The sequence below is a fragment of the Cladophialophora carrionii genome (genome assembly GCF_000365165.1).
Source record: "Cladophialophora carrionii CBS 160.54 unplaced genomic scaffold supercont1.6, whole genome shotgun sequence".
NCBI classification, from domain to species: domain Eukaryota; kingdom Fungi; phylum Ascomycota; class Eurotiomycetes; order Chaetothyriales; family Herpotrichiellaceae; genus Cladophialophora; species Cladophialophora carrionii.
Genome location: NW_008481831.1, coordinates 1821666 through 1845157, shown reverse-complemented (window position 1 = coordinate 1845157; position 23492 = coordinate 1821666). Strand labels below are relative to the sequence as shown.

Here is a 23492-nt window from a genome sequence, read left to right as displayed (position 1 = left end):
TCGCTGTGGTCGCGTCGCTAGAGCCCCGTTGTACTCCGTACCCGTGCGAGAACGGCGCCACAGCCACAGCAGCTGCCACGGGCGACGTAATTAAAGATTGAGAGCTCTCAACTTTTCCCAGTGCATGCCGTCATTCCTCGCTCTAGCATCATCCAGCACGCTCGAGCAGACGCATCCCGCCGCACACCCTTAGCTCCCTCGACACCCTCGACCCTGACTCCCGCCAGCCTCTGCTTTTCCTTCTGCTCCCAGTCGACGTCCGGTGAACAGCTCTGGTGCAGCTTCTGGACATCTCAGCCGCACGCCCAGCATGAGGTAAACACCACATCAGCGTCGCCAGGAGCATGGAGTCCATTCCTCGATTGGCCCGCAGTGGCCGCCATGTGCGACTCCCATACCTGCGCTCGCCTCAATCGCGGCCGTCACCCCCTCGACAGCAATGGCTTCAGACCACGAGGCCCCTGTCGACCTCGAAGCTAGCTCAGATATCTTTTCGACCGACTCGCCTCGTGTCGTCGCAGCTCCCTTCGCACCTCATCCACCGTACGCCCGCCGGGACCCTCCGCTACATTTCCACCAAGCCCCTGCCCAACCGTGGGCCCCTTGCACGATTCTTCTACCGCCTCTTCGCGTGGACCGGCATCTTCATCGTCTTCTCCGGCAGCCTGGTGCTCGCCTTCTTTATCTACGATGCGTCCACCTACCGCGAGATGCCCGACGCGACCGGGGATATCGCCGTCTCGGAAGCTGCGCTGCGCCCCAGAAGAGGAGGTCCTAAGAACTTGCCCATCGCGGAGACCCTGGTCGACGACGAAGACTGTGAGCCCATGCGAGCGCAAAAGGACAAGCCGAAACTGGTCATTCTCGGCACGGGCTGGGGCAGTGTGGCCATGCTGAAGGAGCTTCATCCGGGCGACTATCACGTCACGGTCGTGTCGCCCGACAACTACTTCCTGTTCACACCCATGCTGCCTTCTGCCACAGTCGGCACTCTGGAACTGCGATCCCTGGTCGAGCCGATCCGCCGAATCGTCAATCGCCTGAGAGGCCACTTCTTGAAGGCCGAAGCAGTCGATATCGAGTTCACCGAGAAACTCGTCGAGGTGGTGCAGGCCGACGCTGAGGGCAACAAGCGGCACTTCTACCTGCCCTACGATAAATTGATCATCGGCGTGGGATCGACCACGAACCCGCACGGCGTCAAAGGCCTGGAGAACTGCAACTTCCTCAAGACCATCGAAGACGCGCGGCTGATCAAGCTCAAGGTCCTGCGCAACCTGGAGCTAGCCTGTCTGCCGACCACAACCGACGAAGAACGACGGAGACTGCTTTCGTTCGTCGTCAGTGGCGGTGGCCCTACTGGCGTCGAGTTCGCCGCAGAACTCTACGACATGCTCAATGAAGATTTGCTGTACTCATTCCCACGGATCCTGCGCAATGAGGTTTCTGTCCATGTCATCCAGTCGAGGGGTCACATCTTGAACACCTACGACGAAGCTCTATCAATCTATGCCGAGAAGCGGTTTGAGCACGACCACGTCGAGGTCTTGACCAATGCTCGTGTCAAGGAAGTCGCCCCGGACCGGATCATCTTCACGCAAATGGAAGACGGCAAGCCGGTGACGAAAGAACTGCCCATGGGTTTCTGCCTATGGTCGACCGGTGTGGCGCAGACCGAACTCTGCCGCAAGATTGCTCAGAAGCTGGGCGGCTTTCAGAACAACCGTCACGCTCTTGAAACCGACTCCCATTTGCGTCTGTTGGGAGCGCCCCTGGGGGATGTCTACGCCATCGGCGACTGTTCGACCGTGCAGAACAACGTGGCCGACCACATCACAACCTTCCTCCGCGGCATGGCTTTCGAACAAGGCAAAGACCCGGAGAAGATGCACATCACGTTCCAAGACTGGCGAGTCGTGGCTCAAAAGGTCCGCAAGAGGTTCCCCCAAGCCGCGGGCCACCTGAAGCGCCTCGATAAGCTCTTTCAGGAGTACGACAAGGACAAGTCCGGCACCCTTGACTTTGGCGAATTACATGAACTCCTCGTTCAAATTGACAGCAAACTCACCTCGTTACCGGCCACAGCACAGCGAGCGAACCAACAAGGCCAATATCTCGGTCGCAAATTCAACAAGATCGCCGCTGCCATCCCGGGCTTCCGCGCGAATGAAGTCGACTTTGGAGACCTGGACGAAGCCGTTTACAAGGCATTCGACTATCATCACATGGGCTCCCTGGCTTACATTGGCAACGCCGCCATCTTTGACTTCAACGGGCTGAATTTCTCGGGTGGGTTGATGGCTGTGTATTTGTGGCGGAGCATCTATTTTGCGCAGAGCGTGAGTTTTCGCACGCGGATGTTGTTGGCCATGGATTGGAGCAAGAGGGCCTTGTTCGGCAGAGGTGAGTTGATTGTCGATTGCATGTCCGGCGAAAATGAAAATTCGCTAATGACCGCACAGATCTAATGAGCTTCTAAACCGACAACGGCCAGTGCCGATGGACGACCGTGAGCCATGCGGTTTTGTACCCCGTTTGAGAATTCTGGGGTTTGGGTCTTTTCGGCCAGGAAGCATCAATTCATGACCAAGTTCTGCTATTCCTCCGTAGCCTTTGAAGCTGGCGGAAACCGACCGCGATAGCCGACCTGTTCCCAAGAAGTGGTGGTATCGTTCAGGGGAAGTGTGAGTCCGACGAGAGGGCGGCTCGAATGTTGCATTCAAAAACACCGCGCAAACGGGCCAAAGTGGCTTAAGATTAAGAGACGTAGACAAAGATAGAGCATGGAGAGGGGTCAAGCGTAGGAGGTAGACTTGCTTGCCCTTGGCTGCCATTCCGATATTCCGTCGTGTGTTTTTATGATCGAGGCGCGATATCGGTGGACGGAGAGAAAGCCAGGAAGTACCAAGTACAGTACAGTAAAAATTGAACATAGTATTGCACGTACGTACGGAATACTGGGTATACTACTATACATACAGCGGTCCCGCATTGAGAAGGATTGAGAAGGCAGAGGACCGAGACCAACCACCTGCCCTCCCCGCTTGATACCTGGAAATGAAAACGATGAAGACGAAGACGAAGAGGACGAGGCAGGGGAAGAGGAAGAGGAAGAGGAAGAGGGAGAAGTACTTATACCGCTTTTTGTTTCAATCTCACTTTATTCAATTTTATTTTATTTTATCCCATACCGTTCCACGAGACGAGACGAGACGGCTTTTTTTAACTACTGTAGGCAGGTAGGTAGGTACTTAATGTACGGCATGTACATATATAGGCATAGGTATATACAAGACCCCTAACCCCAGTACTATTCTCCCTCTCTCTCCCTCTCTCTCCCTCTGTATAGGAGCCCCTAACCCCAGTACTCTGTACAGTCCAGCTCGACTATTACGGACAGTACAACTACACTAACACCCTGTTCAAGGAGAGGTCCACACCTTCTGGGGATCGCCTGAAAATGACTGATATCCGAGCACTTTAAGGAGTATGCTGGATTCTTATCGGACTTCCTATGTACTGCAGCTCATATGCGTTCTTATGAACCCGGGGAAGCTGCCGTGGTTCAAGACATGAACCTCCATGTTTATGCCGGACGTCACATCAAGTCATGTCCAAGGCCAACTCCACCTCCACATCCTAGCATGCCGCTGGTCTACAGCTGGTTGTCACTTTGCGCCTCCTCAGGGAACGAGTACTTGTAGTGGTGGCGTTGCTGGTCGAGTCGGAATCGGACTCGGACGCAGAAACACTATCGGACTCGGACTCGGACTCGGACTCAGACGCAGAACCACTGTCAGAGTCAGTGCTGGTATCAGTGTCAGAGTCGTCATCAGAGTCGTCAGAGTCTAGCTCGCTCGCTTCCTCTCCGTCAGGTCTTTCGATTCCATTGACGTGCGTAACCACCCTGTCACCTCCTCCATCTGCACCTGCACCTGCACCTGCATCTCCACTCTCACTTGTGTCATCACCCGTCCTCATCCTCGTCGTGGCTATTACTCCGTACACACCACTTGGACCACTCGCGCCCACCGCTGCTGCCGCCGGTGCCGTTGATACTGGTCTGAGACCCCTCCTCTCCTCTTCCCACCGCTTTATTCCCACGGTGTGACATGTCCGCTCGATCTCCTTCTCAAGACCCTCGACCAAGGTGTAGACTTCCTCGTCGATCCTGCCGAACAGCGGACCGTATCCGCTGTGAAGCCTCACGTGCTTGGCAGCAGCCAACCACTCTCTCGCTCCTGTTCGGGTGATGAGGGTGTCGCTCCCGCCTGGCACCGACGTGGCTCGATACACGAGCCCGAGAATCTTCTTGCGAATGTGTCTGGGGCAGATGGGTGCGAGGTAGTACGAGAACAGTCTCGTGAAGACGTGGGCGCGACGGAAGAGATCCATGTCCTCTTGCGTGCGGAGTGATCGGAGGAGGAGATCGAGAAGGTGCTCCACCTCTAGCGCTTGGGCGTTATTTTTGGTCCCTCCGGCGCCAGAACCGGGACCGATGCCGGTGCCAGTGCCGGTAATGATACCGGGACTGATAGTGCCTTGCGGGACGTGAAAGGGGATATCTGCGTCGTCGATCTCAGGGGCGATAAAGAACGTCTCGTTGATCCAGTAGGTGAGGATATGCGTGATGGACCACGACGGTGCACGAAGGAGGTAATTGTTCGTCTTGCGATAAAACGGCGACGACGGCTCCGCTATCGTTGGGAGGAAATGGATGGCCAGTTCCGCAACGATAGAGGTCGGAGGAGACGCTGATTCCCCGTCACCTTTTGATAGGTTGTGTGCTTTGACGGTCTCGCACAGTTCGCCGAGCACGAGATAGAGTTGCGTTTTCTCCTCATAGGCAGATCCTTCCAACGCGTACAATACGCCTTGTAACGTGTGGAATGCTTGGATGCGGATCTCTGATTCAGGAGAGATGAGGCACCGGATCAAGCTGGCGAGGCGGCCGGAATGAATCTCGGATTCAAAGTCGGGCTTCAACCAGCGGTCGAGGCCGGTTAATGAATGTGGAATGGACGGCGGTGGAGGGAAGACATTGTCGAGGTCGAAACTGGGTGCTGTATCTGCACGCGACATCGTCACGTCCTCGTCTGGGATTTCACTGCTTGGTTCGGGGTCGTGCATTTGCAGGTCAGGCAATACCGTAGGCTTCGCTCTCTGCTTCTCGAACGATTTCTCGAGCAGAGCCTTGGCCTTTTCATTCTCGTTGCACTGTGGTGCCATCACGTCCTCCCTGAAGTAGGTCATGACTCGATAATTCTCTCCGGCAGCGTCAAGAGCAGAGAAGAGTTTCGCGACCCACCCTGCAACGTTCTTGATACTCTTGCTGTCTTCCTTCTTGACAATGTGCTGCCATTGCTCAGCCACGCAACAGGCCGTGAGACTCAAATCTGTAGAGTCGGACAACAATTGCTGGGCCTGTTCAAGCTGATCGAGGTACTTGACCGGCCGCTGTACCGTTCTAGACAAGCAGTTGTCAAGGAATTGGTACGTGACAAGAGCCGGCTCCCACTTCTTGGTGCTGCCGAGGCTCACTATCAGCGCTTCGAAAGATTGCGTCATGGTGCTAATGACTCCCTTGCTATGGAGTATTGCTTTCAGGATGGGAAGAGCTTGTTTGGTGACCGGTGTTCCAAGATGTTGAGAACCGAATCGGAGCAGCTGCACCATTAGTGACACGTCGTCCGATGCTCCTTTGTGGAACCACCGTGTTGAGGGTGAAATATTAGTGATCCGCAAAAGATGTTGAATCTGCTCCATCAGAACATCTTTGTCCACGTCAGCGTCGTCCCGCCCGAATAGGTGGATTGCTTTCGTTAAATTGGGTCCGAAGTCGAATTTGGAAGTTGCAGCCAAAGACGGGAGGACTCGTAGGTATGTCGCAATGCATTCCAGTACTGTCGTCCGAGTCTGCTCATTATCTTGATCAACCTTTTGCAGCGCAGTGACGATATCGTGAAGAGGCGGGATCCGATCGATGAACAGGGGGATGAGTTTCTGAGATGCTTGGCGCCATAGAGCTGCCTTTGGAGACGCTTGCCCGAAGGCGTTGAGAACAGCTTCGAGCTTCTCAAAGGCCACAGTGAGCAATCGTGCCGCAGATATGGTCATGACGTCGTCGTTCATCCGAAGGCATTTGCCAATCGTGGACCGATCAAGGGGTCGGGGAAGGATGCTTTCGACCACAATCGACAATGGTGGTGGAGCCAGAGGTAGCTTATTATGCCAGCCACAGTTGTTCGGGACAGGTAGTTGAATGACGGAGAACACGAAAGCAAACTGTCCACGCCATTTCGGGTCATCCCCAGGAGGGACATTAAATTTCTGCTTCTTCGTGAAATAGTCGGCCACCAGTTCAGGCACGGCTTCGAATATGGCGGTGATTAGATTCGTTTGCAGCACGTCACTCTCAGGCTTGAGTGTCTGAAGAAAAGTCGACAGCATGGTGTTCTTAACCGGCACTTTTTCTGTGTAGTCGTCAAAGTGGAACGGGGAGTCCAACCCGAGATCGATCATATCCTCGGACTGTTCCAGAACCTCCGGATTGCTACCCACAGGATACCAGCCATCCTGCGCAAGCGGGCTGCCATTTGGCGATGTGCAGACTTGCAACAACAACTGCTGCAGAGCATCCCGCACGTCCAGATGTGGTCCAGTTTCCTCGTCTATCTTGTAGTCGTACAGCTTGGCCAGCATGGACAAGACGCCAGAGTTGAAGCATCGTACCTTCATCTGCTTACTGAGGCTACTGTCATGGAGGATCGAGGTCCGAAGGCTGTCCAGGAAGCTGACGACAGTAACAGCGTCGACGTTGGATAGGCAGCGGATCGCTGAATATATCAACCTGCCGTGAGTGATGAGCTCGGACTTCGAAGCAGGGTCAAGGTACTTGAGATTAACAAGCACAAACTCCAGAGCCGCTTGATGGGCACTGGCATCTTGGTATCTTGTTGGGTTTGACGGTAGCTGACTGAGAATTCCATCAAGTCGTCGGTAGAGAAAATCGCGACGGTTGAAGACGTTGCTAGCCAGGGTACCGCCATCGAAACTGGCTATTTGAGTCAGGAGCTGTAAGCATGGGGTTATGAGGTGTTCCTTTGCTCTCGGCGAGGACAAGCCACGGTCGAAAAGCCGCAGCTGGTCCCGTTTGAGCAGACTGTGACACAGAGACAGTCCAAAGTCACGGAATTCGACATGGTTGGAAACTGTGCGGAAGAATTGACTGAGGGCGGCAGGGACAGCCGACAGGATAGGTTCGGTGTTGGCTTGACTGGCATTTGCCCACGCAGTTAAGAGGTCGGGAAAGTCGACTTGGTCGTGAGACGTTGATGACTGCTCGTCACAGTAGTCTTTCAGAACTTTCAACTGACTGGACCCAGGCTGGGCAGGAGTGGTCTCGTCATTCGAGATGGAGGATAGGAAACGGCTAAATTTGTCGATGGCTAGATAAGTCAGTGGAAAGTCCTGTGTGAGCCCTTGGGATGAGCACACTTACCTGATTGTATTTCCTCAGCAGGTGTATGCGGCGAAAAATGAAGCAGTTGCTGCAGCTGGCGTGAACTGGTAAAAGAAACCGAGTCAGAAGGTGCAGAGCCCTCGACCTTCCTTCGCTTCCTAGATCTCTCTTCCTGCTGTCTCGCCGACATGGCATGTTCCGTAGCGCTCAGACAAAGCTGCGACGCAGTTGCTGGAATATAGATGGCTGAATCAGCATTTGGACATGGTAGTGAGCGTGTATTTCAATTTGATGCTTGAAATTTCTGGCAAGGCTGAGGTCGCTCACCGTGTGATTGGTCGATGGCCGGCCTTGTTATTACCGGAAAATCACCAGGCTACGTGGCGGATCCCCGCACAGAGCCCTAAGTACTCAGCACCCTCTTTTCTGGAGCTTTGCAAAGCAAAAATTCGAACCCAACGTGTCGTTGATGATGCCAAAAAGGTCGTGCCCGGATTCGAACCGGGGTCACGGGAAGGTTCAGAGGATCAGAATCCCGTGTGCTAACCGCTACACTACACAACCTGAGAAGTCAATTCTGCGGCTGAATTGTAGCTCAAATTTGGAGTCAATAAAATATGAACAACACTTTTCATGGTGGGGTTGAGGATGACTGGAACAGTGCTCCAGCTTTATTGTCACTCTTTGTCGTGTGTACCTGACTCACATGTCAATCGATGACTCCCAGGCCTTGCTACGTATGCTCTATTCCTACGCATTCGAGAAGAGATAACCACACGCCCAGTAGGCGTACAAACTGAGCCGCGATCAAGGCGCAAGGCCTATGGCAGCCTCAGTAAACAGATCATGTTCAGATATCATCATTGGGCCGTGGCAATAGTGCTTGCATACACAGTATCTGCGCAAAGATGAGTACTAGAATGAGCAAGATACTGTTCCACTGTATGCTGAAGTGGATGCCACCAACCAGCTAAACAACCAACACAAATCGCCATCAATACTATATGCACAAGGCAGAAGTGCAAGTATATGCAGCAGCACTATCTTCATCGACAAGCCAAGCAGCATTTGGCCCAGTCCTTTCAGCACCTTCAACAAGTCGCCCCATCATCAGCAATTATTGCTGTCTCTTCTTCTTCATCATCCTCCTCAGCCTCCGTGCAGCGCCCACTACCGGATCGCCTGCGTAGATGTCGACGGGCTCGCTCCGCGGCTCCGGCTGCGACTCTGTCTTCTTCTCTCGCTCTCTGCCACTCTCGCCACCCCACTGAATCCGAGCTTTGGGTTGTGCAGACGGCGAAGATTCTGGCTCATGGTCAGGTTCTTGAACCGCCGCCTCGGCACGGCGGGGTTCATCTTCGTCTCCCTCGCTCTCGCTGCTCGTGTCTTCAGCCCCGAGACCCAATGCAGCCAGCCGACGTCTCTTCTCCGCCGCTGTCTCTCCTTCCTCACCGTCATCCTCTTCATCCTCTGACCGGATCCTCGCCAGCTGTCGTCTCCTAGCATCAGCAGCGGTCTGACCCAGGCTGTGTCGAGCGACTGTAGACCGGACGTCGTGGGTGGGAATACCCGACTCCTCCTCCTCTTCGCTTTCCTCTTGCAGTGTAGCGTGCGCATTACTCGTCGAACCCACCTTTGGTCTTCCTTGCGAACTGAAATAGTCTTCAGCTTCCCGCGGAGGCGCAGCCCTGCTTCCATTTCCAGGCGTTTCTTGCGTTGCAGCAGCAGTGCTTGTTCCAGCCCGGCCGCGTCCAGGCTTCTCAGCAGGAGTCATCGTCTCGTCGAGGCCTTCTTCTTTCGCTGCCTTTCGCACTTCTCGCTTAATATCTTCCCCAGCATCACTCTGCTCGACTTCCCGAATCTTGCTCTTCGGATCGAGTTGCTGCATTTGTTTGATGAAGTCTCTCGTCGACAGGCGTCGTCCTGAGCCAAGCGCTATTGTACCAGGCACATCGCGAGTCTTCTTCTGCAACCCGGTCAAGCCGTACTGGTCACGGCTCGAGATGGTCATTCTCAAGCCATCATCGGAGGATGCATCGCTTATCCGCCTCTTCTTGTCAGTCTTTGCTTCAGGCTTCTCTTCGACATCTTCGCCCTGAACCGCTGCCACTTCAGGGGCGGCAGCGCTTGGTCCAGCACCCTGGCGACCAAGACCAACCCAAGTACTCATGCGCCGCAGACCTGCGCGCATCTGCTGGTCTCTGCGCCTGTCGCTGCCACCAGCCTCACTAGGAATGGTGTACGTCTTGATGACCTCTCCGTCTTCGTCCTCGACTATAACGGTATTGCCAAACTGGTAGGCATGAGCCGGACCACGCTTTCTTTCTGTCTTCTTTTCCTCTGAAGGCTCGGCTTCTCCTTCTTTGCGCCTGCCAAATCCTTTCCACTGGTCGAATCTGTGGCGCATGGATTTGGGAATTGCCGCTTGTGCAACATGCTCCTCGATCTCTTCACCCTCAGTTCTGGAATGCGTCTCGTGTTTGTGTTTAGCAAATCGCCCAGACTCGTCTTTGGTTAAGCGATTCCGAGCCTTTTCAACGGCCGCCACCTTTTCTTCTGCCGACATATTCTTTGTGTCGATTGTATCTACCACATTTCCTTCTTCATCCTCGACAATGATGTTATCACCCTCCTCGTACACCTCGATGTCTGCGGGTCTATCCTTGGGCACCGGAGAGTGTTCGCGGCCGCTCCCCTCCTTTCGGGCTTCGGCCTCGTGCTCCGCTTCAAGTTGATCTCGTTCCGGAGATGACGTGGGCGAACCTGTCACGAGGCGCTCTTGGGGACTCTCCGGTGAAGGTTCGCCCGACTTCTCAAAGAGAGTATCCGAGCCGGACTCTTGTTGCAGCAGACCAGGTTCACTGCTTCTCGCCGGCGCAATGGCGCTTTGGCTGATAGGGCCTCCCAGACGTTCGCCTGAATCTCTGTCCCTACGCCTCCTTCTTCGTGGTCGTCCGAGACTCGAGGACCTAGAGACCGGCTTCTTCTCGTACTCGTCCTCGCGTTGACGTCTGAGATGAAGCTTGGGTATTCCAATGGGAGGAAGTTCTCCTGGTGGAACATCCAATTTCTCGTCCACTTCCAGGTCCGAGCTGTCCATGCGTGACATGGATCTTGACTGAGAGGTAATGCGAGGAAGTCGATTCATCCACGCCGGCCCTTTTTCGTTATCTTGTGTGTAGGACAGGGTGATGGTCAAGGTGTTGATCCGTTTGCCGAGAGTGAACACGGCGATCGAGGAACCATGCACCAAGATCGAGGTTATAACCAGAAACGTGACAACCGGCCAGATGAGGTAGATCAGGAGATACTCCTCGTTTTGCGCTTCACTTGGGAGAACGGCCAGAGGTGTGGTTGAGTCGGTCTCCAACTCTGCACGGGCAAGTATTGCAGCAAAGATAGCGCCGACCCCAATCGGGCCAAAGTGACCAGCGAATAGGGCTTCTCGCCAGGTTTTGACATCCGGAATGAGTGGCTTCAGTGCCAGCATTGCAGGTATTCGGCGGAAAAAGACGACGAAGATCGAGATGACAACCAGCCTCCAGGGAACCAAGCCAAATTCGTGGAAGTTGAACTGGTCCCACGGAATAATGGTCCCGAAGTAGACAAAATAGGCCAGGTTGAGAAGCAAGTCAATGACATTCGAGACATGCGACTCCTCTGTTTTCTCGGTAAACCAACCGTCGTTGGAGAAACCCACGCCGGCAGCAAATCCAATGAGGAGGTCATCCATGCCCAACAAACTGCCGGAGCCGGCGCAAAAGAGAGCCAGGACGAAGTAGAAGACCAAAAAGCTCTCTCGGTCGATAAGGCCTTTGCGCTCGGCGAGTTTGATCATATGACGACCGATGTACCCAACCATAACACCGTAGAAGGCGCCAAAGACGCACTCGTACAAAATCGTAAAACACACCCAATGGAAGACGACCGGACCGCCTTTCAAGTGATAGCGCACGAGGTACAGAGACAAGTAAATGAACGGAAACGCCATGCCGTCGTTGCAACCTGACTCCGCAGACAGAACGTCTCGAAGATGTTTCGGTACTCGTTTGGCGAACTTGCCCTTACCGACGACGGAAGAAGCCAGTACAGGATCGGTGGCGGTAACGCAAGCTGCGATGACCAGTGACTCCAGCCACGTCAAGGGGACGATCATCCACCAGATGAACAAACTGGTGACCAGCCAGCCAAAGGTCATGACCGGGACAAGAAGGAACGTGACCGACTTCCAGTGCCTCTCCATGTATGATTTTGGCAATTCAACACCCACGGCAAAGCACTGGACGACGAGGACAATGCGGGAGAATTCCAGGGTGACCTGGTCGGTGTTGCCCCAGGTCAGAGGGTTGATCAGGTCGGCGGCATGCGGGCCAAATATGACGCCGCATATGGTCGCGACGGTCGCTTCACCGATGTACAGTTTCTCCTTGATGAAGAGCGAACATAGCATGAATATGCTGGTGAACCCGCCGAGAATGATATACACCAGATGCGGCTTGTTTATCGAGAGCTGCTCCCACGCCATCTTGGGCAAACTCTGTGACACCTAGGCGTCGCACAGCGCTGCCGAACCCGTGTGTCACAAGTGAGTTGAGATTGTACGCTGTGGCCACGAGAGGGCGGGTGACAGACTCCTCCAAGATCCTTTCCCAATCCGCGGTTATCTGTTGCTCGTACGCCGTATTATCCCCAGTCGTTTCCTTCTCTTTGATGCAGCTCGTGGTGCTGAACTCGATGCATTCAGAGAAGTCTGATGGACACTGGTTCAAGAGGCGGTACTCGGGGTGCGGTGTATGTACGGTGTAGAAGGTCCTGGCCCTCGCTACAGACTCGTGGGAAGGGTAGGCAACGGGTTGACGAGTCTGAGGATCGACAGCGGTAGCGGAGCTGGGCGGGAAAATGATCAAAAGATTGCGAAATGTACTCCGGCTGGGAGATCTCGAATGACGGCGGGGGTCGCTGCTGCGCCAGGCAGTGACAAAAGCCTCTCCAGTCTGGACAAATGTGTGAGGCAGGTGGAGGTGAATGAACTGTGGCAATTCCTCGAGCAACAAGTCAGTTAATAAAGCACAGTCGGTCAGCAGAAGCACCGCTCATTTCCCTTCATCTGAAGCACACTGCCATGTGCCAAGGGTGCCATGGGGGTCTTGGTGCCGACACGTACCAGTGGTGAAGCTCTTGACAAGGCTCGGCGCCTTGTGCGTGGGGATTGATTTTGCTTGGGAATCCCTCGAAACGGATCTTCGGCTGGCATGCATTCCTTCTGCGCGGCCAATGGCCAATAACCCACGGGTTGCGGGGACTTGGCCCAACGTGCCAACCAACGCCCGGGGCCACGCCTGGGCATGCCCATCGATGCCGTTGCCCGTGCCCTTGCCCTACCACCTCCATGCCCACCATCGCCCACGCAGGATACGCCACCATAGCAGACACCCGCTTCGCTCGTTGCTAAGCTTAGCTCACTCTTACTCACTCTCTTGCTTTCTCCTCGTAGGGCAGTGAGTACGGGGTGCATAGCGGGTGTACCCTGGCCCTGATGACAATACTCCGTATCTTCGCCGAATGTAATTCAAGCATAACCGTAAGCCTGTGCTCGGTGCAGCTTGTCTACTCTTCGAGTCTTCGCTCGTCTCCATCACCAAGCCCTGTCGCAGAGACTGTAGACCCACTGTTATCGAAACGGTTATCGAAGGAGGAAAGACATTCGGCCATGGGCAAGCGGAGGCGAGGTGCACGCTTCATCGCGGTTGGCAGACCTGCCGCATGGATTCAGATCAAGACGGACGGACCGTCTTGGCTCCGTCATGAGCAGAGTCCTCGTCGACCGACCGTTCCGGTGGGCGGAAGGGAGTCGTGAGTCCTGACCAATCGAAGACATAATCATGGTCACCTCTCTTTGATGGTTCTCGGACACAGGACGAATATCAACCAGGAGTGGACAAAATGACGATCTCAGCTGAGGCCAGGCGATGAAAAGTTGTCCTGCTATATCTCGCCTCCCAGACTCTCTTTTGTGTACACCTGGAAACCAGCGAGAGCAGCACGAGAGCAGCACGAGAGCCATGTTTGATTATCGGAGACAGTGGAGCATTGTTTCCATCAAAGCCGCCATGACCGGTTCAGAACCCGGATGCATTTGCAGGGAGCCTCCTTCAGCCATGCTCAGCCGCCAGATACACCTTCTCATCCAACCTAATTCATGGACTTTGATCGTGCGGCTCAAACCGCCCGGCATCATCCTCTCACTCTGATCATCATCCATGTCTCTCTTCATCGTACTAGTACACATAGCAACCGCATAACTCGCCCAGATATGAGCCTCCCAGACGTAAAGATCCGCTGTTCAGATTTCCGCGGCAGAAATGTTCCCATATGTACTCCTCATCGACCAAAATTCACTTTTGATAAATCCTGTCCCAGAAAGATGTCATGCCTTCAGCTTTTCGCGTAACAGTGTTCGTATCTGGGGTATATTGTGATCGTATGTTCTGACACTCATATAGACTGACGTCTCGGTGATTAAGACTTGCATAAGACCAAACGAGTCCGCGCTGCTCCATGCAGCTCGGGAGAAGAGAAGATATGGGTGAGAGGAATGCGCGAGGTGGGCGCTCTCGGTCGGGCATACAACATCTAGGGCCCCGCGACTGAGGCCAAGGCTCGCTCTTGGATATGTCCTGCTTGTGTCCGCAGAGAACGAGCCATGAGTTTGTACACTGGAAGAGACGTTAGTGCGAAATAGATCCGTGGTCGCATATCACTTACCAGGCCATACAGAATCTCGCTCGAGAATGTATGCGGTTAGAGTGAGGATCCTACTGCCATGGCCACCCTTGCGCGCTGCAGCCAGATCAAAGCCACCTTGAGATTCAAGCTTCTGTTCCGCGCTGTTCAATACTTCGTCAATCCTTTGGATCAATTTTCGATCCTCGTCCTCAAGCAACAGAATACCGGGGACGTCCACCAGGTTCATATTATCGCGACCGATCACTCCCAGATACTTGCCAACGCGCTCTTGCACGGCTGCGATCCACTCCGCGACCACCTGTGCGCAGTCAAACGCACACATGGCTGACTGCGTCGGCAGCTCTCGAGAGGGACGCTCTGCGAAGCTCAATCCCAGCTTTTCGGACACAGACAGGGAGTCTGCCGCGTAGAAGGCTGCCTTCCGAAGATGTCGTTCGCGTTGGGATGACTGAGAGTGGCGCCCTTCCGGCTTAGTCTCGCGTGGTTCGATTTTCATTATCTCCTCAGCCGGAGATGGCATCTGCTGCTGGTTCCACTGGTCATGTTTGTTGTTAGATGAGAAGTTCTTGCCCAGATTCGTGTTTGCAGTCTCCCGGCCTGACGATACAGCTGAACCTTTGGCCAACTCCTCTGCCATAGCATCATAGTCGCGTTGCCAAAAAGCCTCCTTGGATCGACCAAAATTGACAAAGAGTCGGACATACGCGAGGTCGAGCAATGGGATGCAGTCAGCAGACAGGGGTCCAGCGCCAAAGGGGTTGGGCCGCTCAAGACTGTGGCTGGGGTTGCTCGCCCAAGCAGCTTGCCAAGCCCGAAGTGCTGGTTCAATGTGAGCATGCATCTGTTCCGTCTCACTTGTAGTCCACTCCCGCCCAAGATGCCGTTGCCGGGTTTCCCAGATGTAGTTATGCAGGGCGTTGACCAAGATCAAGCAGCCAAAGGTACTGGGTCGGAGGTCCGGTTCGCCCGTAATACCGAGAGCAGTCACGTTGCTGTTCCGTCGTCGTTGTCGGTGCGCAGACGTCAGGAGATGCGTCAACGAAGCGGCGAAGGTAACGGCATTTGCCTCTGGTCCGGACGTACCCCCCAAGTTCCGCCACAGGTGTGCTGATTCGGCGGCCCAAAGCTCTTCATCGCACGGTAGATTCAACCTGATCTCCGAATTGGTGAGTGCAGGAGGGTGGTTGTAGGCCGTCACAAGCATGCTGGAAAGGATGAAGACCGCGTACAGCGTTCGTTTGCGTTCTTCCACAAGCTTCCATTCGATCCAATCGGAGTTGTCGACCTCATCCATCACCGAGTTCCAGCCATTGGCCGCCATTCCATTCATATGGACATGCCCGTTGACGTCGTTTGGCCCTGTTCCAGTGTGGCCCTGGGACGGTCGCGCAAGCTCAGCACCGCGAGCAAGGCTTACCAAAGCCGCACAGTGGTTACTGGCGAGCTCAGCGGCCGTTTTATCACCACAGTTATGGCCGTAAATTACGTTCAATAGCATGGCTTGTACCAGCCACAGTGGTGTATCTTCTCTCTCGGTAGCATGCCGCGGTGCAAATTGTGTCTTCGTCATATTGGCTTTGCGCCTCTCTTCAAGGTAATTGCTGATCAGTCGTTTGGCGCACTCGAAGAGTTCTCTCGACTGAGATACCTCGGCTTCATACAAAGCTCCAATGGCGGCAATTGACAGAATCAAGCAACTGGCCCCTCCGGCAACAGTGGTGTAGCTAAGTTGAGAATTCCCCGACACGAGTCTGATGGGTGTTGTGAACTCCGGGGCTTCGAAGTTGAGAGTGGGAATATGCAGGAAGGGTAAATGAGGGTGGAAATACCGAATATAGGCAGAGACATAACGCTGCAGCTCATGCGTGCTGGGAAAAGTGCTAGGGTTGAAGCCTCTCGGACGCACGTTAGAGCTCGGAGACAGTGGTGAGCTGATTGCAGGTTGAGAATACTTGCGTTGTCCAAACCCAGCATTTTGAGAGAGACCAGCAATCAAGACATTCCGAATGCGATCACTCACTAACTCCGAGGACGCACTTGTCGCTGAGCCCTGCCGCAGGCTGCTATCCATTGATGCCGTTGACGTAGTAGACGCCGGTGCCTCGGCCGTGAAAGATAGTTGGAAACCAGTATACCGGGGATTTGCTTGCATGGCAGAAGCGTCCATGGACACGAAATCCGGCGGCGTGGGCAGGCTCATATCCATGGATGATCCTCGACCCAAGAGAGATTTAGGTGAAATTGTTTCCATCGGGACGTTGACCACTTCATTGAAGGCAGACATCATATCCACGCTCATTGGACTGTTTAGCACGGGGACCTGAGATTCAAGCGCATTGGACCACATGTTACCCGCAGTTGCCGATGACTGTTGCATGAGTACCATGTTTGCCTCGTTGTGCACATCGTTTGCAGGAGCGGGACTGTTGGTGCTCATGGCAGAGGGCGAAGAATCATCAATGGCATTCTCGTGCGCCTGGGCGAATGACATTTGATTCTCGAACCCTTGGGTCATCCAGTCAAAGCCCGACTCATCCTCGGCCATAGCTTGAGACGCTGTCATGCCTGGGAACATTTGTTGGAATGGCGAACCCATAGGATCCAGACCAAGTCCGTGCAAGTCGGTCATGTGCAGCGCGTGAGGATTGATAGTGTCCCCCTGATCTGGGCCGAAACCGCCTCCGAACTCAGACCCGAAACCTCCGAAAGGTGGTGCTGTCCGCAGGCCGCCTGAGAGATCTATTGGTAGACCATGTGTCTCCAGCTTCGGCAGATTGAATGGTGCTTGGTTCGAGTGTAGGCCGCGATATGCAAACGCCTGCGGTCCAGAAAGCACATTCATACTGCTGCTGTGGTTATGACCGGACATGTACTGGCGGCCAAAGTTTCCTGTGGAGTTGGACAGCAACCCCAGTGTCGACGAGTCTACATGGCTAAGGGTGTTCGCCCTCGGTCTCATCGTCCCTGCGTTGCCTGCTGTGGAGTTCTTGCGCACGCGGCCACTAGCGACTCCTGCAACACTCTCCCTCCGTCCTGACCTTGGCCGCGCCGATGGTGTCGTCGATGAGTGTAGTTTCTGTTGGTGGCGTAGGAGCAGATCGCGTCTGGCAAAGCAGCGAGTGCACTCGGGACACTCAAATGGCTTTTCCTTGGTATGGGAGCGCTCATGCCGCTTCAGATGCTCGAGTCGAGCAAATGAGCGCATGCAGGTAGTGCACACGTGAGGGCGAGGCTTGTCTGTCTTGGGCAGGATCTGGGCTGGATTTGAGGCTGCGTTGGAGCCAGTGGAGCCAGCAATTGACGGGGGTTTGCTTGCTGAGCCACGTGAATGAGACGCGGATCCGGGACGTGAGGAGTTTTCCTGAGCCGACTTACCAATGTCTGACCCGGCGACGTCCATTGCCTCGCTTGCAGTCCCCTCCGGCGAGGCTACCGTCATTTTGTCGGTCAGCGCACCACTTTTCTCCTCCAATTCCACTGTCAGTGAGTCACAGGTCACGCAACGTAACCTTCGAGAACCGTGCCTGGGCTTGACCTCTCGATGCTACTGTCCGAGATCAGACCTCAGGTTCGTAGCACAAGGACGGCAGTCGAGGAGGTCGCATACACACGGACTTATGGTGGCCTCAAAACGCACTCGGAGCACGGACAATTGATGCACCAAGGGTGATATGTCTGCTCCAGACCTGATGTGAACTCAATGCGCCATATGAAGCCGGACAGCCAGTGCGAGCCAGTCCTCCAATCTGCCAGAGTAGGTAGGATCGGCGGCAGTGGCGCCTCGGGCAGTCCTAAACGACGATTCTGTAACGACTGCACAGACAAGCCCAGAGAGAAGACGACGATCCAAGGACGCTGGCGGCAGCGTGTGCGATTATGTACAGGGACAAGGCTCGAGGTCGGTACCTAAGCCAGGTTTAGTATGCAAACAGCTTACCGACGAGGTTGGGCAGGTGAAACAGAACAGAGACCTTGTCACGAGCATTTCAGACGCACCTGAGAAGTATACCGGTGGTAATGGATTGCGAAAAGTGCCCAAGCACGACGACCGAGGGACAAAATAATACTTGGTGAGAATAGGCCGGCAAAGCAATACAGGGCGTCTCAAACTTTGCACGTCACAGGTTGGGTGGGCGTCGACACTGGTTGGCGGCCAGAGAGCTTCGAGACTGCAGGGTGGCTGTACAAGGAGATGTTGGATTGGTGGGCTGACCCTTCAGGCAGGTAGCTGTGCGTTCTGGAATGCTGTTGGCCAGAACGTTGCTCGCCGCTCGAAGAGCCTAGAGAGAGAAGGGTAGCGCCGGCCGAGGATCAGTCGGTACGTAGGTCTGGGGTGCAGCTTTCCGATCCTCCAAGAAAAGCGGTTAAGCTGGCGGAGGATGTGTGAGGTTGAGGTGAGAAAAGCTCAGGCGGGCAGGGCGGGGAAAAGCTGGGGGAGGAGCGCAGGAGGGACTGGAGAGCGAGACCCAAGACTCGATGTCACGCGGTCGGCAACCGTGAAAAGACCACGAATCTATGAGAAGGGTAGTGCGGGAGGCGGGCACTCATAGATGTGAAGAAAGAGGGAAAAAAAAAGAAAAGAGATCTGAGAGTTGAGGGCAACACGCAGCGATTGAATGTGGAGGAACAAGGTGAAGGCGATTCTGTTTCGAGGAATTGCTGTGCGCGATGTGCATGAAGTCTGGAGATGTCTGGAGAAGTTTAGAGCAGTTTAATTCGGAGTCTGGAAGGACGCGAGCAGTGGGAGGTCGCTGAAATCGGGTGCTGGCCGATGCCCGTGGGAGCACCAAGGGCGGCGCCTCGAGCAGTTCGTTAAGCCTGCATGGGTTCCATTGGCTCGAGACCTTGTCCCCAGCGGACTCCTGCTGCAGTCGAACCCCAGGCCCCATGGCACAGGTCCCTGTCTGAAACTAACTTAAGGGCTGCACTACGACGGACTAGTTAGCTGCTGTGCACTGGCGATGGAGCACGTACGTGCTTGGATACAGCGGTGGCCGATTGCTCGTACTCCGTGTATATCCAGGCACGCCTGTAGGCTCCGTTGCTACCAGCATGTCAGCTATGTACGGAGTATGGAGTATATGCCTCACCTCTGTGTACCTGGTACTGGACAAGGTACCTCCGTCATTGCACTCTTTCCAGGGAGTGCCCAGCGCTGCGACTGCTGCCATCTACAAGCTATCCCGTACTTCGCAATTGACTGATGCACATCTCCCAGAGACGTGACGGCTGGAAATACTTACACATCGCATTGACTGTCGCCCTCTCAAGACGCAGTAGTTAAGAGACCGGCTCCACAGCGACATGCTGTTCAGCTTTGGAGCCTCACCACGACTGGCTATCAAGTACCCACAGTCTTCGCTGGGAAGTTCTTGTATGGTTGTCCTTCGCCCGCCTTGCAAACTCAACATGCAACTTTTATGCATACGTACCAAAAGAAGCGACGGGTAGAGACAGGAAGCACAGGAAGGAACGAGAGTGCAGCAAGAGACAGAGTGCGTCGTCTCTTGGTACGAGTTTTAGCTAACTGAGGACGTGTCTGTTCGGCATCTTCGGCCATCAGCTAGCTACCTCGCGCTGTGCATGTTGCTGGGTGCCGTCAGAGCACTGCATAAGTAACTGCATGCGGCGCCTTTCATTTGCCGCCGCCCGTGAATGCTGGACGTGTGGCGTACAGGAACCACCCTGCTCGCATAGAAATAGGTAAGTTCGAGTCACTCGAAGCCAAATTTTCTCCGGGATCGCGAGTCCAGTGGGTCGGTGGGCTGGGGAATTGTCGTTGAGTGGTCCCTTATTAGACTGAACCGCCATGCACCTCATACCCAGGTTCTGAGATCAACGCGGACGGTGGTGTCTATCACTTTGTCCGCTTGCTGATTGCCCCGGATTTCAGGTAAGCATCGACCATCACACTTCTCGAATGGTGCACATAGCCCTGTGATCGGCCGCTGATCGTGGGATGACTGACTGTTAAAATCAACTTCTGGGGACTGCCTTCTGTCGCAGCAATATCTGTCGAGGTATTCATCGAGTTCTCGTATCCTGTCGCCGTGCAAGCTGCTGCGCTACGACCGTTCCGTGCTCGTTCGTCGCATGGATGATGCGGATCCACTCGTCTTGTTCCAACCCCTGGCGCCGCTAATGTTGCAGTGCTCCAAGCTCGGAGCAGGCACCTGCTACCATGCTTGAACGTACACAGTACCCACGGTCCGGCTGGCGGGGTGGTTTCCAAATCTTGAATGTTGAGACCAATTGTCGCCGGCGCTTGTCACTCTGATGCATTCCTGCGGTTGCGGATTTAGCACTGCTGCCTTCGGCGTGATAGTTGCTCATGAGCGGTTGGAGCAGAATCGGGCTGAGAGAGCCGAGATGTGAGAGTTTACTCAAGATAAATGACCTGGTCGAGTTCACTTTCCAACGGCTTCACCTCAAGACAGCGACCGTTAACAGTGGAGACTGTGTACAGCTATCAACATGACGGGGTGTTACACCCTGGCGCGGGCTGGGATATGGACCCTGTGCCGACGCACTATCGACGACATATCGCTGAAATACTGGTACTAACGTTCCGTTCAGACGAGCAATGTTCGCCGCTACTACAGAATAACATGTATCTATAGGTCCTCAGGTTGGCTGAGTGTCTGCCGTGACAGCCTCTGGCAATGTCGTCTGTAGGCTATGGCCATCCGAAAAATCCTTTTCGAATTCGTATCGCCCCGGCGAGGGGCGCTTGATGAGAAGGGATGGTCTGAGCGTCGACGCCATTCCGCAACCGGGCGCAAATCTGGGGTGGTCATGAGGCCAATGCGCTGCAATCGGCAAAGTCAAACGCACGCCATCCCCACAATCAGCGGTCACACCCTTGCACCCGGGATGGCATTGTGCTGCTTAGCGATATCGGGCCTAGAATCCTTTGTGGCTCGTCGATGGATCGAATGAAAGGCCGGAAGATACTCAGCACGGGAAGCAAGCATTCGAAAACTGCGGCACCGCCATAACGCTATAGGAGCAGGATCCGGGGTCTGACATTGACTTGGTGAATACTCACGAGTGTTCCAGAGGTGCCGTAAGCCTAAGAAACATGCCGACGGGCTGTAGCGATACTCTGTGGAAGCTCCTGTCTTGTACTCCGTACATGCTGAGCCATCAAGGCGCAAGGTCTTACGTGGTCTTGAGAACAAATGATCGCGAAGCGCCGAGACCTCTCAATCTTGAGCGAAATGTGCCTAAATGGTGGTAGAGGGCCTGATCCCGGCACTGCTGAGGCGGCTTCAACCTCGACCCGTATACATGGTGTGATACTTGACCGGGACCAAACACACGGTTTGGGTTTACCACGCCACGCGGTCTACCCGTTTGAGGACACGTTGTCCCCTACTCGGTCCCGATATAGCAACTTCAGACTTCTTACACAATGGTCAGGTATGACCAGCTGACCGGTACGTACTCGCAAGATTACGTTTGCACCGAGACCACGGGCTTGGATGACTCGTACCTCAAAGACAATTTGCTGACAGCAGCTGCGAAAACTCTCTTTCGACGCTGTCAAGCGGACGCTACGTACAACAATTACCATTGGTCCGCTCTCTCTGTATTAGCCACTGCAACGGAACGAGGTTTGCATGAGCTACCTTGATCGAGAGCCCAAAGCTTGCCATGGTGTGTTGGAGGCGACATGTACGGGTACCCGCAGCGCCCACAGCTATACCATGTACGAAGCACATCGCATATATTATTTCGTGGGTGGCTTCGCCGCTCTTTGGCTTCCCCGTGTCCGACAACCAGCAGGTCTAAATGTCTCACGGCACTAATGCTTGTGACAAGCCTGTCGTTCGTATGAAGCGGGATGGTAAATGGCATATCATGCATCTCGATGGATCCGAAATGCCATGCTTGTTGCGTTTATTCAGACTTTCTACCGACCCGTTCACCTCCACGTTCCACGACGCCAGCACGCATCAGCGGCTGATTCTGTGCAGCCTCACAGGCCGCCATGACGTCTTCACGAACATCCCTGCTTGACCAGAAACAGAGAATTCACAACAATCCTCATCGGTTGTTGCGTCCGCTCACAGATCGAGCAGCACCATGACGTCGCACATCTAGAGCAAATGGCTCTTCAGAGGTGCAGCTTGCGGATCATACCTACAGGGCAGCAGCCACTAGCTTCGAGATCGCCAGCTCCGAACAAATTCTGCGACCGACAATCGGGGCACATGAAAGTATATGTCCTTCTCTTGACTCTGATAGACTCTGAGTGGCAGGATGCCATCGGCGGTGTTAGTGTAGGCTCGATCCAGCGTCACTTCTCGATCACATGCGAAAACACGCCAGTAAAAGTAGCCTTCGCCTTAGGCACATAGTCCAACATTGTTTGTAAATAGAATGGAATGTGTCCAGTCCAAACATTCACTTCCCCATCACATTCACGTGAATGGAGGGGCACATTAGTTCTACGGCGAGGCCTAGTTACTGTATCGGTGTCGGCATCCCGCAGCGCGCGAGGCACGCATGAGGCACTCAGATGCCGTTCAACCCGAGTTGTGTCCGAGTCTCAACCAAGATGAATTAGTCAGTCACCGTACATGGTACCTGCTACACAGTACATCCGCAGAATTGCACGAGATACTGTGGTACTCAGTACGCAGTACAGTTCTCCCCTCGACACCCTCTTCCGGGCGAGGGTCCCGCCACCCAAATGCCAACGTGCGCCGTCACAACCCCGAAGCCCCATGTCCTCCTATACGGAAAGATCGGCTGCGTGCATGCACAGGGCTGGGTCTGAACAACGGAGAGGGTCGAACGGGTCCGCTCCCCTAACTCGGGCTGTGTCGTCGACTCGTCGATGGGCCGGTCCAAGAGGTCCAGACAACATCTACGAACTTTAACCCGCGTGGCTGACTCGACATCTCCTCGGTCGGAAGGCCGGCTACCTATGGAACAACGGCACCGTTGCTTTTATGTACTCGCACAGCGCATCTTGTACTGCTTAAATATGTCCCGTGAGTCGTAGACGGGGTAAGTAGGTCCTTTTCATGCAGAATGCGGGCAACAGTGCAGCCTGCGGACAAGCCGACAAGACTGGTGGCGAGGTCGCTTGGGTCCGCGACGACTATCCGCGACAAAGCGTCTCCACCGCCCTGCAGTGCTGTGTGATCAAGATTTGCGCTCCACAATTGAAAATCGTGAAGAGCACTCTGTGTGACTGCGGGTGTGGTGATGATAGCTGAGCAGAATACTCCGTACAGCAGATGGGACGCGGAATAGAACCGCTTGCAATATC

General features: G+C 54.5%; 4 protein-coding genes and 1 non-coding gene across 5 annotated transcripts; 1 reads left to right on the top strand and 4 right to left on the bottom strand.

The window, feature by feature from the left end:
* Positions 1-344: 344 nt before the first annotated feature.
* On the top strand, positions 345-2468 carry G647_07627 (uncharacterized protein; the record flags this gene model as incomplete). The annotated part of the gene is made up of 1 exon (XM_008731940.1): positions 345-2468. One exon carries the CDS (start codon positions 345-347, stop codon positions 2466-2468), a length of 2124 nt encoding a protein of 707 aa, XP_008730162.1.
* A 1171-nt stretch (positions 2469-3639) lies between these two features.
* G647_07626 (uncharacterized protein) lies at positions 3640-7652 on the bottom strand (the record flags this gene model as incomplete). The annotated part of the gene is made up of 2 exons (XM_008731939.1): positions 3640-7448; positions 7502-7652. The coding sequence occupies 2 exons, from the start codon at positions 7650-7652 to the stop codon at positions 3640-3642; spliced, it is 3960 nt and encodes a 1319-aa protein (XP_008730161.1).
* A 291-nt stretch (positions 7653-7943) lies between these two features.
* Positions 7944-8026, bottom strand: G647_07625. Its single transcript has one exon. It is a non-coding gene; the product is annotated as a tRNA-Gln (tRNA).
* Positions 8027-8579: 553 nt separating this feature from the next.
* On the bottom strand, positions 8580-11987 carry G647_07624 (sodium/hydrogen antiporter; the record flags this gene model as incomplete). Its single annotated transcript, XM_008731938.1, has 1 exon — positions 8580-11987. The coding sequence occupies one exon, from the start codon at positions 11985-11987 to the stop codon at positions 8580-8582; it is 3408 nt and encodes a 1135-aa protein (XP_008730160.1).
* A 2108-nt stretch (positions 11988-14095) lies between these two features.
* G647_07623 (uncharacterized protein) lies at positions 14096-17648 on the bottom strand (the record flags this gene model as incomplete). Its single annotated transcript, XM_008731937.1, has 2 exons — positions 14096-14178; positions 14228-17648. The coding sequence occupies 2 exons, from the start codon at positions 17646-17648 to the stop codon at positions 14096-14098; spliced, it is 3504 nt and encodes a 1167-aa protein (XP_008730159.1).
* Positions 17649-23492: the final 5844 nt, after the last annotated feature.